Below are 13,693 nucleotides of genomic sequence, written 5' to 3' on the forward strand. Positions count from 1 at the left end.
CCCATCTCTGCCATAGCTAAAATACGAGCGCTGTGCGACGTCATCGAGTATTACGGCGAAGCACAGTCGACGCTACGTCGACCTTTGGAATTTCGTCAATTTCGTCATCTTAACATCTGCCTGCTTATTGTAAAGTCTACCAAAAGGTATTTTACTCGATGTATGTTGCACACAGTTTCGATGTCAACATGTTCGCTTCTTGAATGTTCACAGGTATGTTTTTTTTTTAGGAATGTTTTCTCTAGTTATTTATAATGTAACGAAATTAGTGTAAAAAGCAACAAACCAGTTCCCTTAATTTGCAGTACTTTTTTTACCATAAACATGCATAAAAATCTTATTGCTAAAAGGCGATGCAAAACGCAATAGACACGCTAAAAAACTGAGTATCAATGTTGTGATTTTATACATCTAAATTATTTTGAATGGGCAAATAACATTTGAGATACGACCACCACTGCGGCATGAATCTGAAAGTCAATTAACCCAAATAGCTTCACTATTAAATGCCTCATTCATAACAATCTCCATTGATTAACTTTACAAAGTTGTTTCAGTGTAAACATTTGACTCTTTCTGTATGCCGTTGAGTCAGCCTGACATTGTGTTGATCCAGATGTGAGGAAGATAACAGCATCTAGCCAGATAATCGCATAGTAAGTCATGTCATCACATTGAGGTCTTCAAATGGCCTAAATGGACACATTTCCAAGCGGGCCAGGGTCTGTAATTACAGCCAGACGCAAATGGCGAGGCATCAAGGGAGCGATTGTGATGTAATGTTTCTCGAGGGTCTGCGGTCGACTTCGGCGCGACACCCCAGAGGCATTCCTCAGGGTATTAACTCGAATTTATCCTGTCCTTTAGCCCCAGGTTATGAGGATTGGATTTTTTTTTTTTTTCCACCCAGAAAGAAACTCCATACTCTCATTCGTATAGGAAATAACTCAACACAAACAGTATGGAATTTTCCATTAAGGTATCGTGAATGATGCAACTAAAACTTGCAATTCAAGCTTTTTTTTTGGACTATTTATGGGGGAGGAAAAGTAGAAGGCTAACCACACAAGTGACAATTCAAAATATTAGAATACTAGAGTTATTCTGCTCCAATCTGTGAGTGTAGATGACAACAATTGTACTTTTTGTCATCTGTCACAGTCACAATGCCAAACTGGGGCGGAGGCAACAAGTGCACGGCGTGCCACGGCACGGTGTACCACGCTGAGGAGGTGCAATGCGACGGCCAGAGCTTCCACAAGAGCTGCTTTTTCTGCAGTGAGTATGAGCTAAGCGGGCCACGGACAAAAGGGACACCGGACCGGGCGCCTTTATGACCCGGTGACATCACGCGTGGCAAGATGTCACCTCAGAACGTCTCACAAAGACGACTTGTTTCAAATGATGACTGATAGGAACTTTGTGTCCTTGACTTCATTATTTTTTTCCTCGGTGGAATAATCGATTATTAAAACATATGTGTGTGTGTTGTCAGTGGTGTGCAGGAAAGGCTTAGACAGCACCACAGTGGCCATCCACGACCAGACACTCTACTGCAGCTCATGCTACGGCAAGAAGTACGGTCCAAAAGGCTACGGCTACGGCCAAGGGGCCGGCACGCTTAATATGGACCGAGGGGAGCGACTGGGAATCAAACCCGAGCAGTAAGTATCCCAATTTCTTACAGCTTCCTAAATGTTTTATTTCACTAATACCGCAAAAATATGGAAAATGAGCTGTTGTTATTCCGAAAGCTTTTTGCTTATGTAACCAACTACAATGAAGTTCATTCAGAAGGCCTCGCCGTCACCCTCCAGTGAGCGCAGCTCCAGGGCCTCCATGACATTCATTGTCTATTGTCTGTCCGGCTTCTCTCGATAGGTCGCCGTGTCACAAGCCCACCACCAACCCCAACCCGTCCAAATTCGCCCAGAAGTTTGCCGGATCGGAAAAATGCGCTCGCTGTGGTGACTCGGTGTACGCCGCGGAGAAGATTATGGGTGCGGGTAAGGTGAGTGCACCTAAACTTTACCAAGTAACACCATTCTGGTTGAATAAATGTCACATCCAAAAATGCAAGATAGTGTAAATATGTGCATGAGTAAAACAGAAAAACTCACCAAGCTTTTCTTGAGCTGTGAAGATTCCAAAATGAGGAAGATATATCCACTTGAAAGCATAAAACTTCCATCCATTTTTCGCATAAACATGCTCCAGGAATGATAAATGTACATATGCGCTGTAAAAAATAAAATAAAAATAGATTTACATTGTTACAAACAAAAACAGCTCCTTGTTACTTCATCCCTGTACTTCCTGGATGGGAACCAATCAGATTTCAGCATTGATAATACAACCACAAATGACTGTTTAAAACTATAGAATAGCAAATTGCACTTTTTTAAAAATTTTAATTTTAAATATTGTTTTTAAATGTTTTTTTTTCTGGTTGCCAAATTCAACTTCATGTTTGTGCCCGCAGACATGGCACAAGAATTGCTTCCGCTGTGCCAAGTGCGGCAAGAGCTTGGAGTCCACCACCCAAACGGAAAACGAAGGGGAGATCTACTGCAAAGGTGACATCATCAAACTAACTAAAATGCTAAATTATAGCAGACATGGCTAATTTATTTCTTGGTTATCGACAACAAGAAAGGCGTCACGAGTCACATCGTTTCAGCCGACTATTATACAATTCAATCTTTTGAAGTTCTTGACGGATATTTTGGCTTTTGAGAAAAATAAGACAACAAACATGACTTGGGAGAAAATAACACAAGGTCACTGGACCTTGAAATTGAATTTGAGTAGAATGAATAGACATGAATCAAATGATGCAGTCACATGCAGCATTTTCTTTTTCTCATTATCTCCATGTCAACCCAACAAACAGTCGGACCTTAGTAAGCTACAGCGAAATATTTTGGAGTGTCAGTGTGCTACTCCCACACTCGCAAGCAGTTTGACACCAAAGTGAGATAAAAAAAAAAAACAGGCCACAAAGGACACACAGTAAATTTCCATCAACTTTTCCCTGAGAATTATTTCTTAAAATTAAATTAAAGTTTGAAAGCAAGAGCTGCTTGTCAGAAGTTAAGTTAGATCATGCTTACCTGATTAATGTCGCATTATTGGTCTCCACAGCTTGCTATGCGAAGAACTTTGGCCCGAAAGGATTCGGCTACGGCCAAGGAGCCGGCGCCTTGGTCCACGCCGAGTGATATCGTCGCCATTCCTCGCTGTTATTATTTTTTTTGCTTTGAATCTGTCTCAAATAAAACAATACACCCCCCCCCCAAACACAAAAAGTTCACATTTGCCTGTCTTTTATTATTAAAGCCATTAAAACTCAACCATGCCCGTATGTTTTACATCTGAAGCGGAGTTAAAGTGATGTGGGCCGAAAGAGCGGCACTGGAAATGATATCGTCCGATTTTTCTGCGTGTATATATTTCTATATTCTGTACATCCCCAGAACACAAATGACTTTTCTGTCGGAAGAACTCGTGAAACCGGGTTTGCTTTTTGTGTATTGACGGGCGAAAAAACACCAGGCCGGTCTTGCATGATCACATTTCTGCTTTTAGAAAAAGAAAAAAAAAAAAGGCTATTGTCTTTGCTTTACAATTTGTACATCCAGTGGTATAACAAATGACATTTAAAAATAATACCCCCCAAAAAATGGATGAGTACAATCCACAAGTATGGAATATAATACACAGTGGAGGGGTTCACTAGACACTGGATTTGAGGGCTAATAAAACAAACGGAACAGAATGCACTTGCCGATACATAACATCGAGTATATACAGTGGCTTGGGGGCGGGGCATCATACATGCAAGTGTGCGACACCAGTGTTGGACATCACTAAAAGCTACAGTCACTTCATGTCCTTGTCCTTTCGGCCCGCTCAAATTGAATTTTAAAAAAACTACAGAAAGAAAAAAATAATGGAGTTCCAGATTATTTATGTACACATTCTTTACAATCTCCGCTTCACATAGGGGAAAGATAGACAATAATGGGAGGAGGGGGGGGAGGGAGAAAAAAGGTGCTGCTGGGCCCTTTTGTTCAGTAAAAAATAATAAAATAAATCAGTGCAAGTTTGTAGGCAGACGAAACAAACGACAAAAAAAGATTTTACAGCTTTTTCATACAAACACATGGAATGAAACTTCCTATAATTCAGAATAAATACTATCCAACAGCTACAGGTATATTCTTAATAATAAAAAAAAAAAGAATCCTCAACTGAAACAAACAAAAAAAATCTGAAATGACAGGAGCCTCTCGTCGATAAATACGTTTTAAATAAATACCTGCAACTTTTTTTTTCTTTTATGTTCCGATATTTGCCGGTCCGGAAACGCTGATAAAAAGACATTCCCTTATCTGTAAATAAAAGAACATAAATAGAGTGAAGAGGGGATACTGCAACCGCATCTCTACTCGTACCAGAGGTGCTTTTGATTTTGTGACCTTTCGTCGTCCATCTCCCTCTAATAGTGGTAACAAGATGGAAGGGGGGGGGGGGTTGCCCTTAAACAGCATGCTAATCCCGTCGTCCGGTGTTTTTGCGATGTGATCCAAAGGAGTGTCGATTTCTCCCGGAAAACGAGGACTCCCGCCTCCCCTTTCTGTTTTCGCACTTTTTGTTTTTTTATACCAGCTGGTAGCCAGAACCTGACGTCTGGTCGTAGTCTATTGTGTACTGCGTGGTCCAGTCCACCGCCACGGGCCGGATCAGGCCGCAGCAGCGGACCTCGAAGAAGTCGATGAGGTTTCGGACGCAACCGTGACTGCAAAACAGAGAGCGATGAACACAAAACGTATGAATTTAATTGCGAACGAAAAACACAGAATGCAACTTTTTGGTTTGCTTCAAAAGTGGATGAACGTGTACTTGGGGCAACCGCAGTCAAGTCACATGGTCAAATCAATCGTCGTCTCTCGCGCAGGTTATAATTTAACCACTTCTAAAATGACAAGGAGTGACAAACCACAGCAGCTGTGTGAGCTGAAATCCTTACTTGAAGGGGCTTTCGATGGACGTGGCTGTGACTTTAAAGTGCTTGTACCTCCGAGCGTTCATCCTCTCATTGGTGGTGATTCCTAGAGCGGCAATCTGGTGGAGACAAATCGCAACGTCAGCGGGTTGTATTTCGGCTGGATGATGCAAACTATAGCGAGGCGTCCAGGACCTGGTAGAGCTGACACATGATGAGCACGGCCACCCACATAAAGTGGAAGATGCTGTTGAGGAACATCCAGAACATCCACGGCGAGCAGGCGGCGATTTGGGTCAGGTAGAGCCAGAAGCCGTCTTTGGCGTAAGAGGTGGCGCAGTGGATCCTCCAGTCTGCAACGGACAGCGTTAGGACGACATGCTATGCTAGCTAATGCTATTAATTGTCCTCATGTAAGTGTGGTTTTGTTTATGTTGAATAATTTCACAACAATACCGGCCATTTTGTGGTTTCTTTTGGCAAATTACAAACCATTTTCAGGGAAACCACTATAGTGCGGTGTTCCGCAGGGTTCAATTTTAGGGCCCCTGCTCTTTTAGATTTGAAATGAATCGTCACTTTTTCTCATGAGTGTAGCTTTGTCTCAACAACCACGTGGAAGCACTCACAAGCGATGCAGCCGTAGATCATCCAGCAAATCATGCACAGCAGGAAGAACAGGTAACCCATGAAGTAGCGGTGGTTCCCGCTTCCTGTGGACAGAAAAAACAAACGTGACTTCCTGCTTTTGTTTGGAGAAGAAACAACTTAAGGTGAGACAACAATAGCGACTGTGGCTGAGAAAAAAGTTTCTCTTCATCGCCAGTGGTCATCTTCCTTTCCTACTTCTAAAAACTCCAGCCTGTTTTGTCACTCTAAAAGCTTACGATCCACGACGTACCCACGCAGTTGCCCACCCAGGGGCAGTGGTGGTCAAACTTGGCGATGCAGCGGTTGCACACGGCGCAGTGTTTGGATCTGATCGGCTTACGTATCTGCACAAGGAGAAAGTGATCGTCAAATTCGTCCTGAAATATGGAAAGAAAAAAAAAAAAAGGTGATCCGGGCTTACTAAGCATGTGCTGCAGAAGATGCTGAGATCCAAGCTGCCCGTCTCTGCCAGCTCCACAATAGTCTAGAGGAGCGAGTAAAGCAGATCGGAATGATTAGTAAACAACACAAAGACCAACTCGAGTGATTCGGACTCGACAAGGAATAAAAATCCTAGACAAAGATTAAAAATCTGGACATGTTTGGGTAGAAGGGGTTCCTCCACAGGGAAGGGAAAAGCTTTGAAGCTCTCAACAATGTAGAATATTTTTAGCACGTTCATCAATCACAGGATGGGGGGGATCGGGGCCCCTTTCGGTGTTCTTTATAGTCCGATAATGAGGAAGAAGACTCCGTGTTGCATATTTGTTTATCTTCCAAACCCTAATTGGAATGCGACGATATTACCTTTTTCTTCTGCTCCTCGGAGGCTTTGATGATCCCTGGGTCTGATTTCCACGATTTGCCAAAATTGTAGAAGAGAGCCAGCGTGTTAATGAGGAAGGGCACGTGGACAGTGGCGAAAGGGAGATGTGTCGGGGCGAGGTTAAGAAACACAGCAAAGACATCCGTACTCGCTTTCCCTATTAGTGCAGCGATGATGCATATGATTCAATGTCCTCCTCTGCTTCAATTAGCGGCATCCAAACACAAAGGCAATTCTTCTCTGCACAGGGAAAAAAAAAAAAAAATTGCATGAGCAGCCAGATTATCTCTTTCTGCTGGATTTCAACTCTGCTCCAACTTTCCGGCCATAAATCTAGCAACCTGGAGAAGTAGCTAACGAGCTAACGCCACACGACTCCGTGACGTAAAACCAAAAGGATATCATTCCAGAACCAGTAGAACCAGGTTGTATACATCCAAAACTTGGTGGCCAGGTAGATTCCCAGAGGGAGAGCGCTGTGCATGGAGTGGTCAAAGAAAACCCTGAAAAAAAAAAAAAAATGGATGTATAGTGAGGCCTTTTAACACATTCACTGCCATTGACGGACTCTTTCGCCATGAATTATGATGCATGACTTACTTGGAGAGGAACTGCACGGCCACCCAGACGCCCACGTACATGAGGCCCTTGATAATCCAAGAGTCGATGTCCAGGTTGGCGATGAAGCCCACGAGCCAGATGACCAGGAAAGGCGTTCCCAGCATCACCTTCTGTCTCACCTCCTGCAGACAGACGACAAATGCTTCCTAATCTACTTAAAGCATGGAAGAACAGAACTAACCATGACCATCACTCTCCCGCAAAACATCCGCCCACCTTGTCCATCTTGAGTCTCTTCAAGTAGGACGGGCTGTCGTAGCCTTTAGCTTGCCGCGCTTCCTGCAGGTGGTTGATCATCCACACGTTCTTCCTTTGCTTCGCGAGATCAAGCGGCGTTTCCCCCTTCAAAACAACACACAGGATACAACGTGAGCGCGACAAAGCCAATTTGCACACGCTCCATTGTAGTACCTTGATGTTCTGCGCGTCAACGTTAGCGTTAGCGTCTAGCAGCAGGCTAATGACGGTGGTGTTGCCGGCCAGCACGGCCCAGTGCAGCGCCGTGTTCTTGTGGTACTTGTCGCCCAGGTTCACGGACACGTTGAAGGTGAGCAGCAGCCGGGTCGGGTCGACGCTGTAGCCGGAAGGTCGGCACCGTTTAGCGTCATCGTTATCGCCGTGGCGTGCGCGTTTACGCACCTGTGCGTCCTGTACGCTGCCCACATGAGGGGGGTCATGCCATTCTGGTCCATCATGTCTACATCCTGTCATGCACGAAACACAAGAGACAGAAATATGTTGAGTAAGCAAACTGGATGAGGGCACGGGAATGGAAGAGGATCGCAATGGCTCCCTCAGGTGGACAAGAGTGGTACAACACGCATTCAAACTCCCATTCCTTATGGCTTGGAAATAAAAATAAAAGTATTCAGCACATCTGACCTGCCCCTTGGCGATAAGGTAGGCAACAATGGAAGTATGGCCAAACTGGGCGGCCAAGTGGACGCAACTGCAACCCTCGCCGTCCACCAAGGACGGGTCGGCGCCGTATTTCATCAGCTGCACCACCATGGATAGGTGGCCTTGCCTGACAGAAAAGAAGAGACAGACGATAAGGAGCAAAATATTTTTTCCCCTTGCTGCAGTCAAAGAAAAAGACCAGGGGGGGTTTTAAAGGTCAATGCAAGGTGGAGGACAGGTTATTAATAATGCAGAAGCAAAGACACCAGAAAACAGAAGGTACCTGGTGGCCCAGTGCAGTGGTGTGGAGTTGAGATCTCCCCCAAGCTGGTCCACTATGGCCCCCTTTGATATATAGTACCTGCCGTAAGGTAACGTTAGCGCCTATGTCGTTACAGGAAACAACAGCAGAAGAAGAGGGAGACTCACTTGACCAAGTCTACCCTGTTGTTAATGGCAGCCCAGTGGAGGAGCGTCACATTTTCTTTGTCCGGCTGCCGGACGTCATATCCGGCCTCCACCAGCTCCCTGCATCGCTCGAAGATGCCGTATCTGCGAAGGAGAGGTCGGGTTGAATGGCCAAATTCATTCTGAATGCGAGCCAAAGGTTTCATTCGTGCTCACTGCGTGGCTTTAACGATGTCCCATGTGCTGTAGTCGTCCACGTGGTTCTTGCGGCTGACGTTCTCGCTGTAGCCGTGGTTGAAGTGACTCTGAGGCTTGATTTCCTAAAGAGAAGCCAAGGTCAGGTTTTTAAAGGTGCGTTCCAGACAAGAAGGGACATTTAAGATTTAAGAATGGACAAAAAGACAGAAAGAAAAAGGAGAAAAGAAAGAAATAAAGAGGAAAAGAGAGAACACTGCTGGGAGGCAGCCACTCACGGCGCCATAACAAGAAAAAAAAAATTACAATTAGCATTCAATTAGCTTCCACGGTAACACGGAATAACCGGCAATTAGCCTCGATGGCCGTGTGCTTCTCACATCACGCTCTCTATGCAGCTATTTAGGCATAAACAACAAATATAATGTGCCATCTTATAAATGTTAGTTAACAGGTGGCATCATATAGACCTTTTTTGTGCATTTATCAGTATTATTATTATGTGAAGTGTGCTCCACGATCTTAGCGTGACCTAAGTCTTATTTATTATTATTATTATTATTTTCTGCTTTAAAAAACAGTGTTGATTGATTGATGAACCAATGCTAAGTCATGGCAACCATTTCAATAGACTTACCATTACTAATTGGTGCGCTAACATGTTTGGCATTAACTGGAGCTACGTAATAAGCTGAAAATATGTTTTAGAAATTAAAATGAGCAGCATCTAGCATAATGAGACATTGATGAACACTCATTGCCATGGGAATGATGTGTTTAAGTGCAAGTAGGTTATTCGACACCTTCTAAACAATCAATAATTTTAATAATTCAAAGTTAGCAACACTTTTTGTGATATATGGTGGCCTTAAAGATATTTACTACACATTTATACCAGCTAGCCTTGTCAATGTAGCTCCCAAGCTACATGACGCTCGACTGAGAATGGTCATTTTTTCGGAACGCCTAAGGACACTTAAACGCACCGCTTGGAATGCACGATAGCGGCCGTGCAATTAGCAAATCGAGGATAACAAACACTTTTGCGTGAAAATATTGCGGACATTTACTGGTTGTGTGTGCACTAGCAATGCAGCAGAAGGTGTGTATGTGGTGGTGGTGGGGGGGTGTACCGTTAGCGCATTTAGCATCGTTAGCATCCTGACATCCCCCCCACTAGTGTAATGCAGGGGGCATTGGCTCTTGCGGGGGGGAGGAACAACGACATGCAAACATCCACACTGATCCCCGAAATTTGGCTAAAAGACTGTTTATGTATACGCGCTTGAATGACAACTTGTGCAAAATGTACCTCTGGATGGAGAATAGGGACGCAGCCAGCTTCTTTCTCATACTCCTCCATGACATCGGCCATCTTGGTGGTGATGCCCGCAGTGCATTATGGGAAAGGGGGAGGCTGTGAAGAGGGGCACACCAGGGGGTTGCGAGGAGGGCGGAACTGTCAAAAATAAAATTGTTTCATTTGTCATTTAAATTCACTATTGGGTGTTATTTAACAACTCATGTAATGAGCATATACTGTATAAATACCTCATTGATGTTGTCAATATTGTAGCAAAACCATGCTATTATATATTATGTTATTATAATATTGCTATCAGAAATAATAAATAAATAAAATCGCGCAGTGACCGGATGACTTTCTTGGTGAACCGGAAGCCAAAACGACAACGCTAAATTAAATTACACACAAACAAAAATAAAATTAACAAAAATAAAATATTTACTAGTCGATTTTTTCCCCCAATGCTGCCTTTTATTCAAAAGTCTATTATATTCTAAACATCTTATGCTATTTCTGTCTTAATTTGAAGTTCTTAGGGCACACTACCGGTTGGTTGCCTCCGCCGCTTTGAAACATCAACAGCGCCAAAGTTGAGGCTCTCCAAAGAGGAAAATGTCAACAGAAGAACCACGATGGCGAAAAGTCCATTCATTCACTGGTGTAATTCCTCGCTCCAGACACGGACACCGGGCAGTAGCCATCCGGGAGCTGATCGTAGTTTTTGGGGGTGGAAACGAAGGCATAGCTGAGGACCTCCATGTTTACAACACTGGTATGCTAACATTAGCTTAGCGGACAATGTTTTTAGCTTTAGCCTTTGCGACAAGTGTCACAAACTTCAAAGCATTAGCTTTAGATTTTTTTTTTTTAATAGTTCAAGCTCAGTCTGCGTTATTTAGACTTAATATTTAGTTGATATTCGTGGATTATTAGTTTATGATCAGATCTAGACGAACGAAATATAAATATTTTTTTTAAACTGTATTCTAAGTGTTTTTTCTTATCTAGACTCTTTGAAGTATTTGTTTTTTTTTACACGTTAGACATGTCATGAAACAGGGCAAATGCATCAATAGTCTTTGTTGTTACGCAATACTTACATTTCTTCTAGTCTCCAAGCAATGGTTTCTGCCTGCGGTGAGAGGAGACATCCCCCCTGGCTGTGCTGCCCACGGCTTAGTCTGCGAGGGCACCCGCATCCTCATCTTTGGCGGCATGGTGGAGTATGGCAAATACTCCAATAATCTCTATGAACTTCAGGTAATGCTTGTCTATTTCGCAGTCATCGTATTGAATCTCATGCGTATTTAATGGCCCAGGCTGGTCGGTGGCTTTGGAAGAAGCTGAAGCCCCGAGCGCCCAGGAACGGCCTGCCTCCGTGCCCACGTATGGGGCACAGCTTCACTCTTGTGGGTAACAAGTGCTACGTGTTTGGGGGGCTGGCCAATGTCAGCGAGGACCCCAACGGCAACATCCCACGGTATGTTGAAGGACGGCCAATGCCAAATATCTGACATTCAAAGTGAGCCGGGCTTTGCTATTGCAGATACTTGGACGACTTTTACGAGTTGGAGCTGCAGTCTGTATCCGGGGCGAGATGCTGGAACGTCGTGGAGACAAAAGGAGGCGGTCCTTCACCACGGGAGTCGCACACGGCAGTCGCCTACTCCGGTCTCGGCTCTCCGAAGCTCTTTATCTTCGGAGGGATGCAAGGCTGTAGATTAGATGACCTCTGGGAGCTTGACCTCAGTAGGACACTGACATGCTACTTACATGTATGTAGTACGCAGGTCATACCTTGTCTCTTCCTCAGACACAATGGCGTGGTCATTACTTGAAACGAAGGGTTCGGCGCCACTACCCAGGAGCCTTCACTCTGCCAATGTGATTGGAAACAGGTAAGAGCTTCAGCTCCAATTAATGGCTTATTTTGCTAAGAGACATATTTGAATGTTCTTACTTGTAGAATGTTCGTATTTGGCGGCTGGATTCCAGTTCCCGAGTCGGAGAAGCACAACGCAGCAGGAATTAAGTGGATTTGCACCAACTCCCTGAGTGTGCTTCATTTTGGTCAGTATTTCTGCTCAGTAAGCTGCTCTCGGAGCAGATGCTAAAGCTTCTCTCGCAGACACTATGAGCTGGCAGAACCTGGACCCCGAGTACGACGACATCAGCTCTCAACTGCAGAGCCGCGACGTTCAGAGCGACGACGACAACACCGGCCGGCCCAAAGCTAGAGCCGGCCACTGCGCCGCCGTCGTCGGATCCAGGCTCTACATTTGGAGCGGCAGGGATGGGTACCATAAGAAGTTCTACCAAGTTTGCTGCAAGGACCTTTGGTACCTGGAGACAGGTGAGAAGCAGATCATTTCAAGTCATCCCTTTGATGGCATTGAATTTTTGGTATTTCAGATCGACCGGCCCCGGCCGATGCCGTGATGCTCATCAAATCCACCGTCAGCATGCTTCACGTGGCGTGGCGCCCCCTATCTGGAGCAGACTGCTACATCCTTCAGATTCAGCCCACCTGCCTCGCGGGGGACCATCCTCAAGTCAAACAAGTTGACTCGGCCTCAACAGAAGGAGACGGCAAAGATAAAGGTAAGCAAAAAGAAAAAGTAGCGGCGTGTCAATGAAACAATGAAAATAATCTCCTCGTGAGGTATTTAGCTTTTAAGTTGCATTTTAGAAATTTCCCTTTGTGGATTGTACCTTAGATTTCCAGTCCTCCCACGGTGCAAGTGAATGCAACACTGAAGAAGAAGGGAACACGTCGGCACAGGTTTGAGATGCTCTTCTAGCACAAAAAAAAAACCATCGGTTAATATCTTTGCCATTTTCTAGGATGGTTCCAAGCGGCACGACAATCAGACAAAATCATCCCAAGATGATTCGTCAGGATCTCAGCAGGGTAAATTTCACGCTCCTAAAAGTACAGAACCCAAATGCACGACGGATTCACTATTGTCTCTTTGCCCCTCCGATATAGCTGAGAAGACAACAGATCAGAATGCAGAGGGAGCCACGTGGTTTGATGTTGGCGTGTTCAGAACTCTCTTCTCTGAGGTCCGCCATTATTATCTGCCAGCTGACAACAACCAAGCGGCTGCAACCCTCAGCGGCCGGCCTGCCGTCACTAAAGAGGTAAAAAAAAAAAACAACGGGAAAAAAAACCCAAACCAGGTTGCTGATGGTTGTTGGTCTGCTCAGAGGAAGCTGCCGTCTCCTCACGACTATCAGGACAGAGAGAAGCAAGAGCTGGAGCCGGGTCAGAGTTACCGCTTCAGAGTGGCGGGCCTCAATTGCTTCAGCCAAGGAGACTTCAGCCCCGTCAGCGAGTTCAAGACGTGCCAACCCGGTTTCCCCGGAGCGCCGTCTGCAGTCAGGATAACAAAGGCAATGCATTTCCCCCCAAAAAATGTCCCACCAAAGTGACAACTAAAGAAAATGACATTTTGGTCTTTCAACACAGGCGAATGATTTAGTCCACATTACATGGGAAGCTCCTCCATCTCCATCAGGGCGGATTCTGGAATATTCCATGTACATGGCGGTGAAGAAAAGCCGCTCGTCCAGCTCGGAAGGACCGGGCCAAATGGCGTTCATCCGAATCTACCGCGGCGTCAAGATGTTCTGCACCATCGGCTCCAACCAATTGGTCAACGCGCATCTGGACTGCTCCGCCGCCAACCGGCCGGCGCTGGTCTTCCGCATCGCCGCTAAGAACGAGCAGGGCTACGGCCCGGCGACGCAGATCCGCTGGATTCAAGGTCAGGAG

At 45.1% G+C, this 13,693-nt stretch overlaps 3 protein-coding genes across 5 annotated transcripts in view; 2 read left to right on the top strand and 1 right to left on the bottom strand.

Annotated features, from left to right (window-relative positions):
* csrp2 (cysteine and glycine-rich protein 2) lies at positions 1 to 3,353 on the top strand. 2 transcript variants are annotated; one of them, XM_061268441.1, is made up of 6 exons: positions 1 to 146; positions 1,162 to 1,278; positions 1,496 to 1,664; positions 1,882 to 2,011; positions 2,483 to 2,576; positions 3,145 to 3,353. In XM_061268441.1, the coding sequence occupies exons 2-6, from the start codon at positions 1,167 to 1,169 to the stop codon at positions 3,219 to 3,221; spliced, it is 582 nt and encodes a 193-aa protein (XP_061124425.1). In that variant the 5' UTR covers positions 1 to 146; positions 1,162 to 1,166; the 3' UTR covers positions 3,222 to 3,353. The 2 variants fall into 2 exon arrangements, with proteins under 2 accessions (XP_061124425.1, XP_061124424.1); XM_061268440.1 differs by having other exon boundaries at positions 55 to 213.
* Positions 3,310 to 11,155, bottom strand: zdhhc17 (zinc finger DHHC-type palmitoyltransferase 17). Of its 2 annotated transcripts, none has more exons than XM_061268425.1 (18): positions 11,016 to 11,155; positions 9,922 to 10,068; positions 8,631 to 8,734; positions 8,436 to 8,558; positions 8,290 to 8,367; positions 7,989 to 8,133; positions 7,746 to 7,810; positions 7,518 to 7,680; positions 7,323 to 7,448; positions 7,086 to 7,228; positions 6,886 to 6,988; positions 6,467 to 6,589; positions 6,081 to 6,143; positions 5,910 to 6,003; positions 5,638 to 5,721; positions 5,204 to 5,361; positions 5,033 to 5,127; positions 3,310 to 4,801 (listed from the first exon to the last, which is right to left on the bottom strand). In XM_061268425.1, the coding sequence occupies exons 2-18, from the start codon at positions 9,982 to 9,984 to the stop codon at positions 4,663 to 4,665; spliced, it is 1,869 nt and encodes a 622-aa protein (XP_061124409.1). In that variant the 5' UTR covers positions 9,985 to 10,068; positions 11,016 to 11,155; the 3' UTR covers positions 3,310 to 4,662. The 2 variants fall into 2 exon arrangements, with proteins under 2 accessions (XP_061124409.1, XP_061124411.1); XM_061268427.1 differs by lacking the exon at positions 11,016 to 11,155 and adding an exon at positions 10,462 to 10,604.
* The window catches only part of hcfc2 (host cell factor C2), a 3,736-nt gene continuing 570 nt past the window's right edge, over positions 10,528 to 13,693 (top strand). The window contains exons 1-13 of the mRNA XM_061268423.1: positions 10,528 to 10,687; positions 11,027 to 11,175; positions 11,235 to 11,395; positions 11,462 to 11,664; positions 11,729 to 11,813; positions 11,882 to 11,985; positions 12,044 to 12,268; positions 12,328 to 12,516; positions 12,633 to 12,697; positions 12,760 to 12,826; positions 12,905 to 13,059; positions 13,126 to 13,311; positions 13,388 to 13,685. Of these exons, the coding sequence (XP_061124407.1) occupies positions 10,528 to 10,687; positions 11,027 to 11,175; positions 11,235 to 11,395; positions 11,462 to 11,664; positions 11,729 to 11,813; positions 11,882 to 11,985; positions 12,044 to 12,268; positions 12,328 to 12,516; positions 12,633 to 12,697; positions 12,760 to 12,826; positions 12,905 to 13,059; positions 13,126 to 13,311; positions 13,388 to 13,685 (2,047 nt within the window). The remainder of the gene's footprint in view (positions 10,688 to 11,026; positions 11,176 to 11,234; positions 11,396 to 11,461; positions 11,665 to 11,728; positions 11,814 to 11,881; positions 11,986 to 12,043; positions 12,269 to 12,327; positions 12,517 to 12,632; positions 12,698 to 12,759; positions 12,827 to 12,904; positions 13,060 to 13,125; positions 13,312 to 13,387; positions 13,686 to 13,693) is intronic.

Source organism: Syngnathus typhle, linkage group LG21 (genome assembly GCF_033458585.1).
Source record: "Syngnathus typhle isolate RoL2023-S1 ecotype Sweden linkage group LG21, RoL_Styp_1.0, whole genome shotgun sequence".
Classification (NCBI taxonomy): domain Eukaryota; kingdom Metazoa; phylum Chordata; class Actinopteri; order Syngnathiformes; family Syngnathidae; genus Syngnathus; species Syngnathus typhle.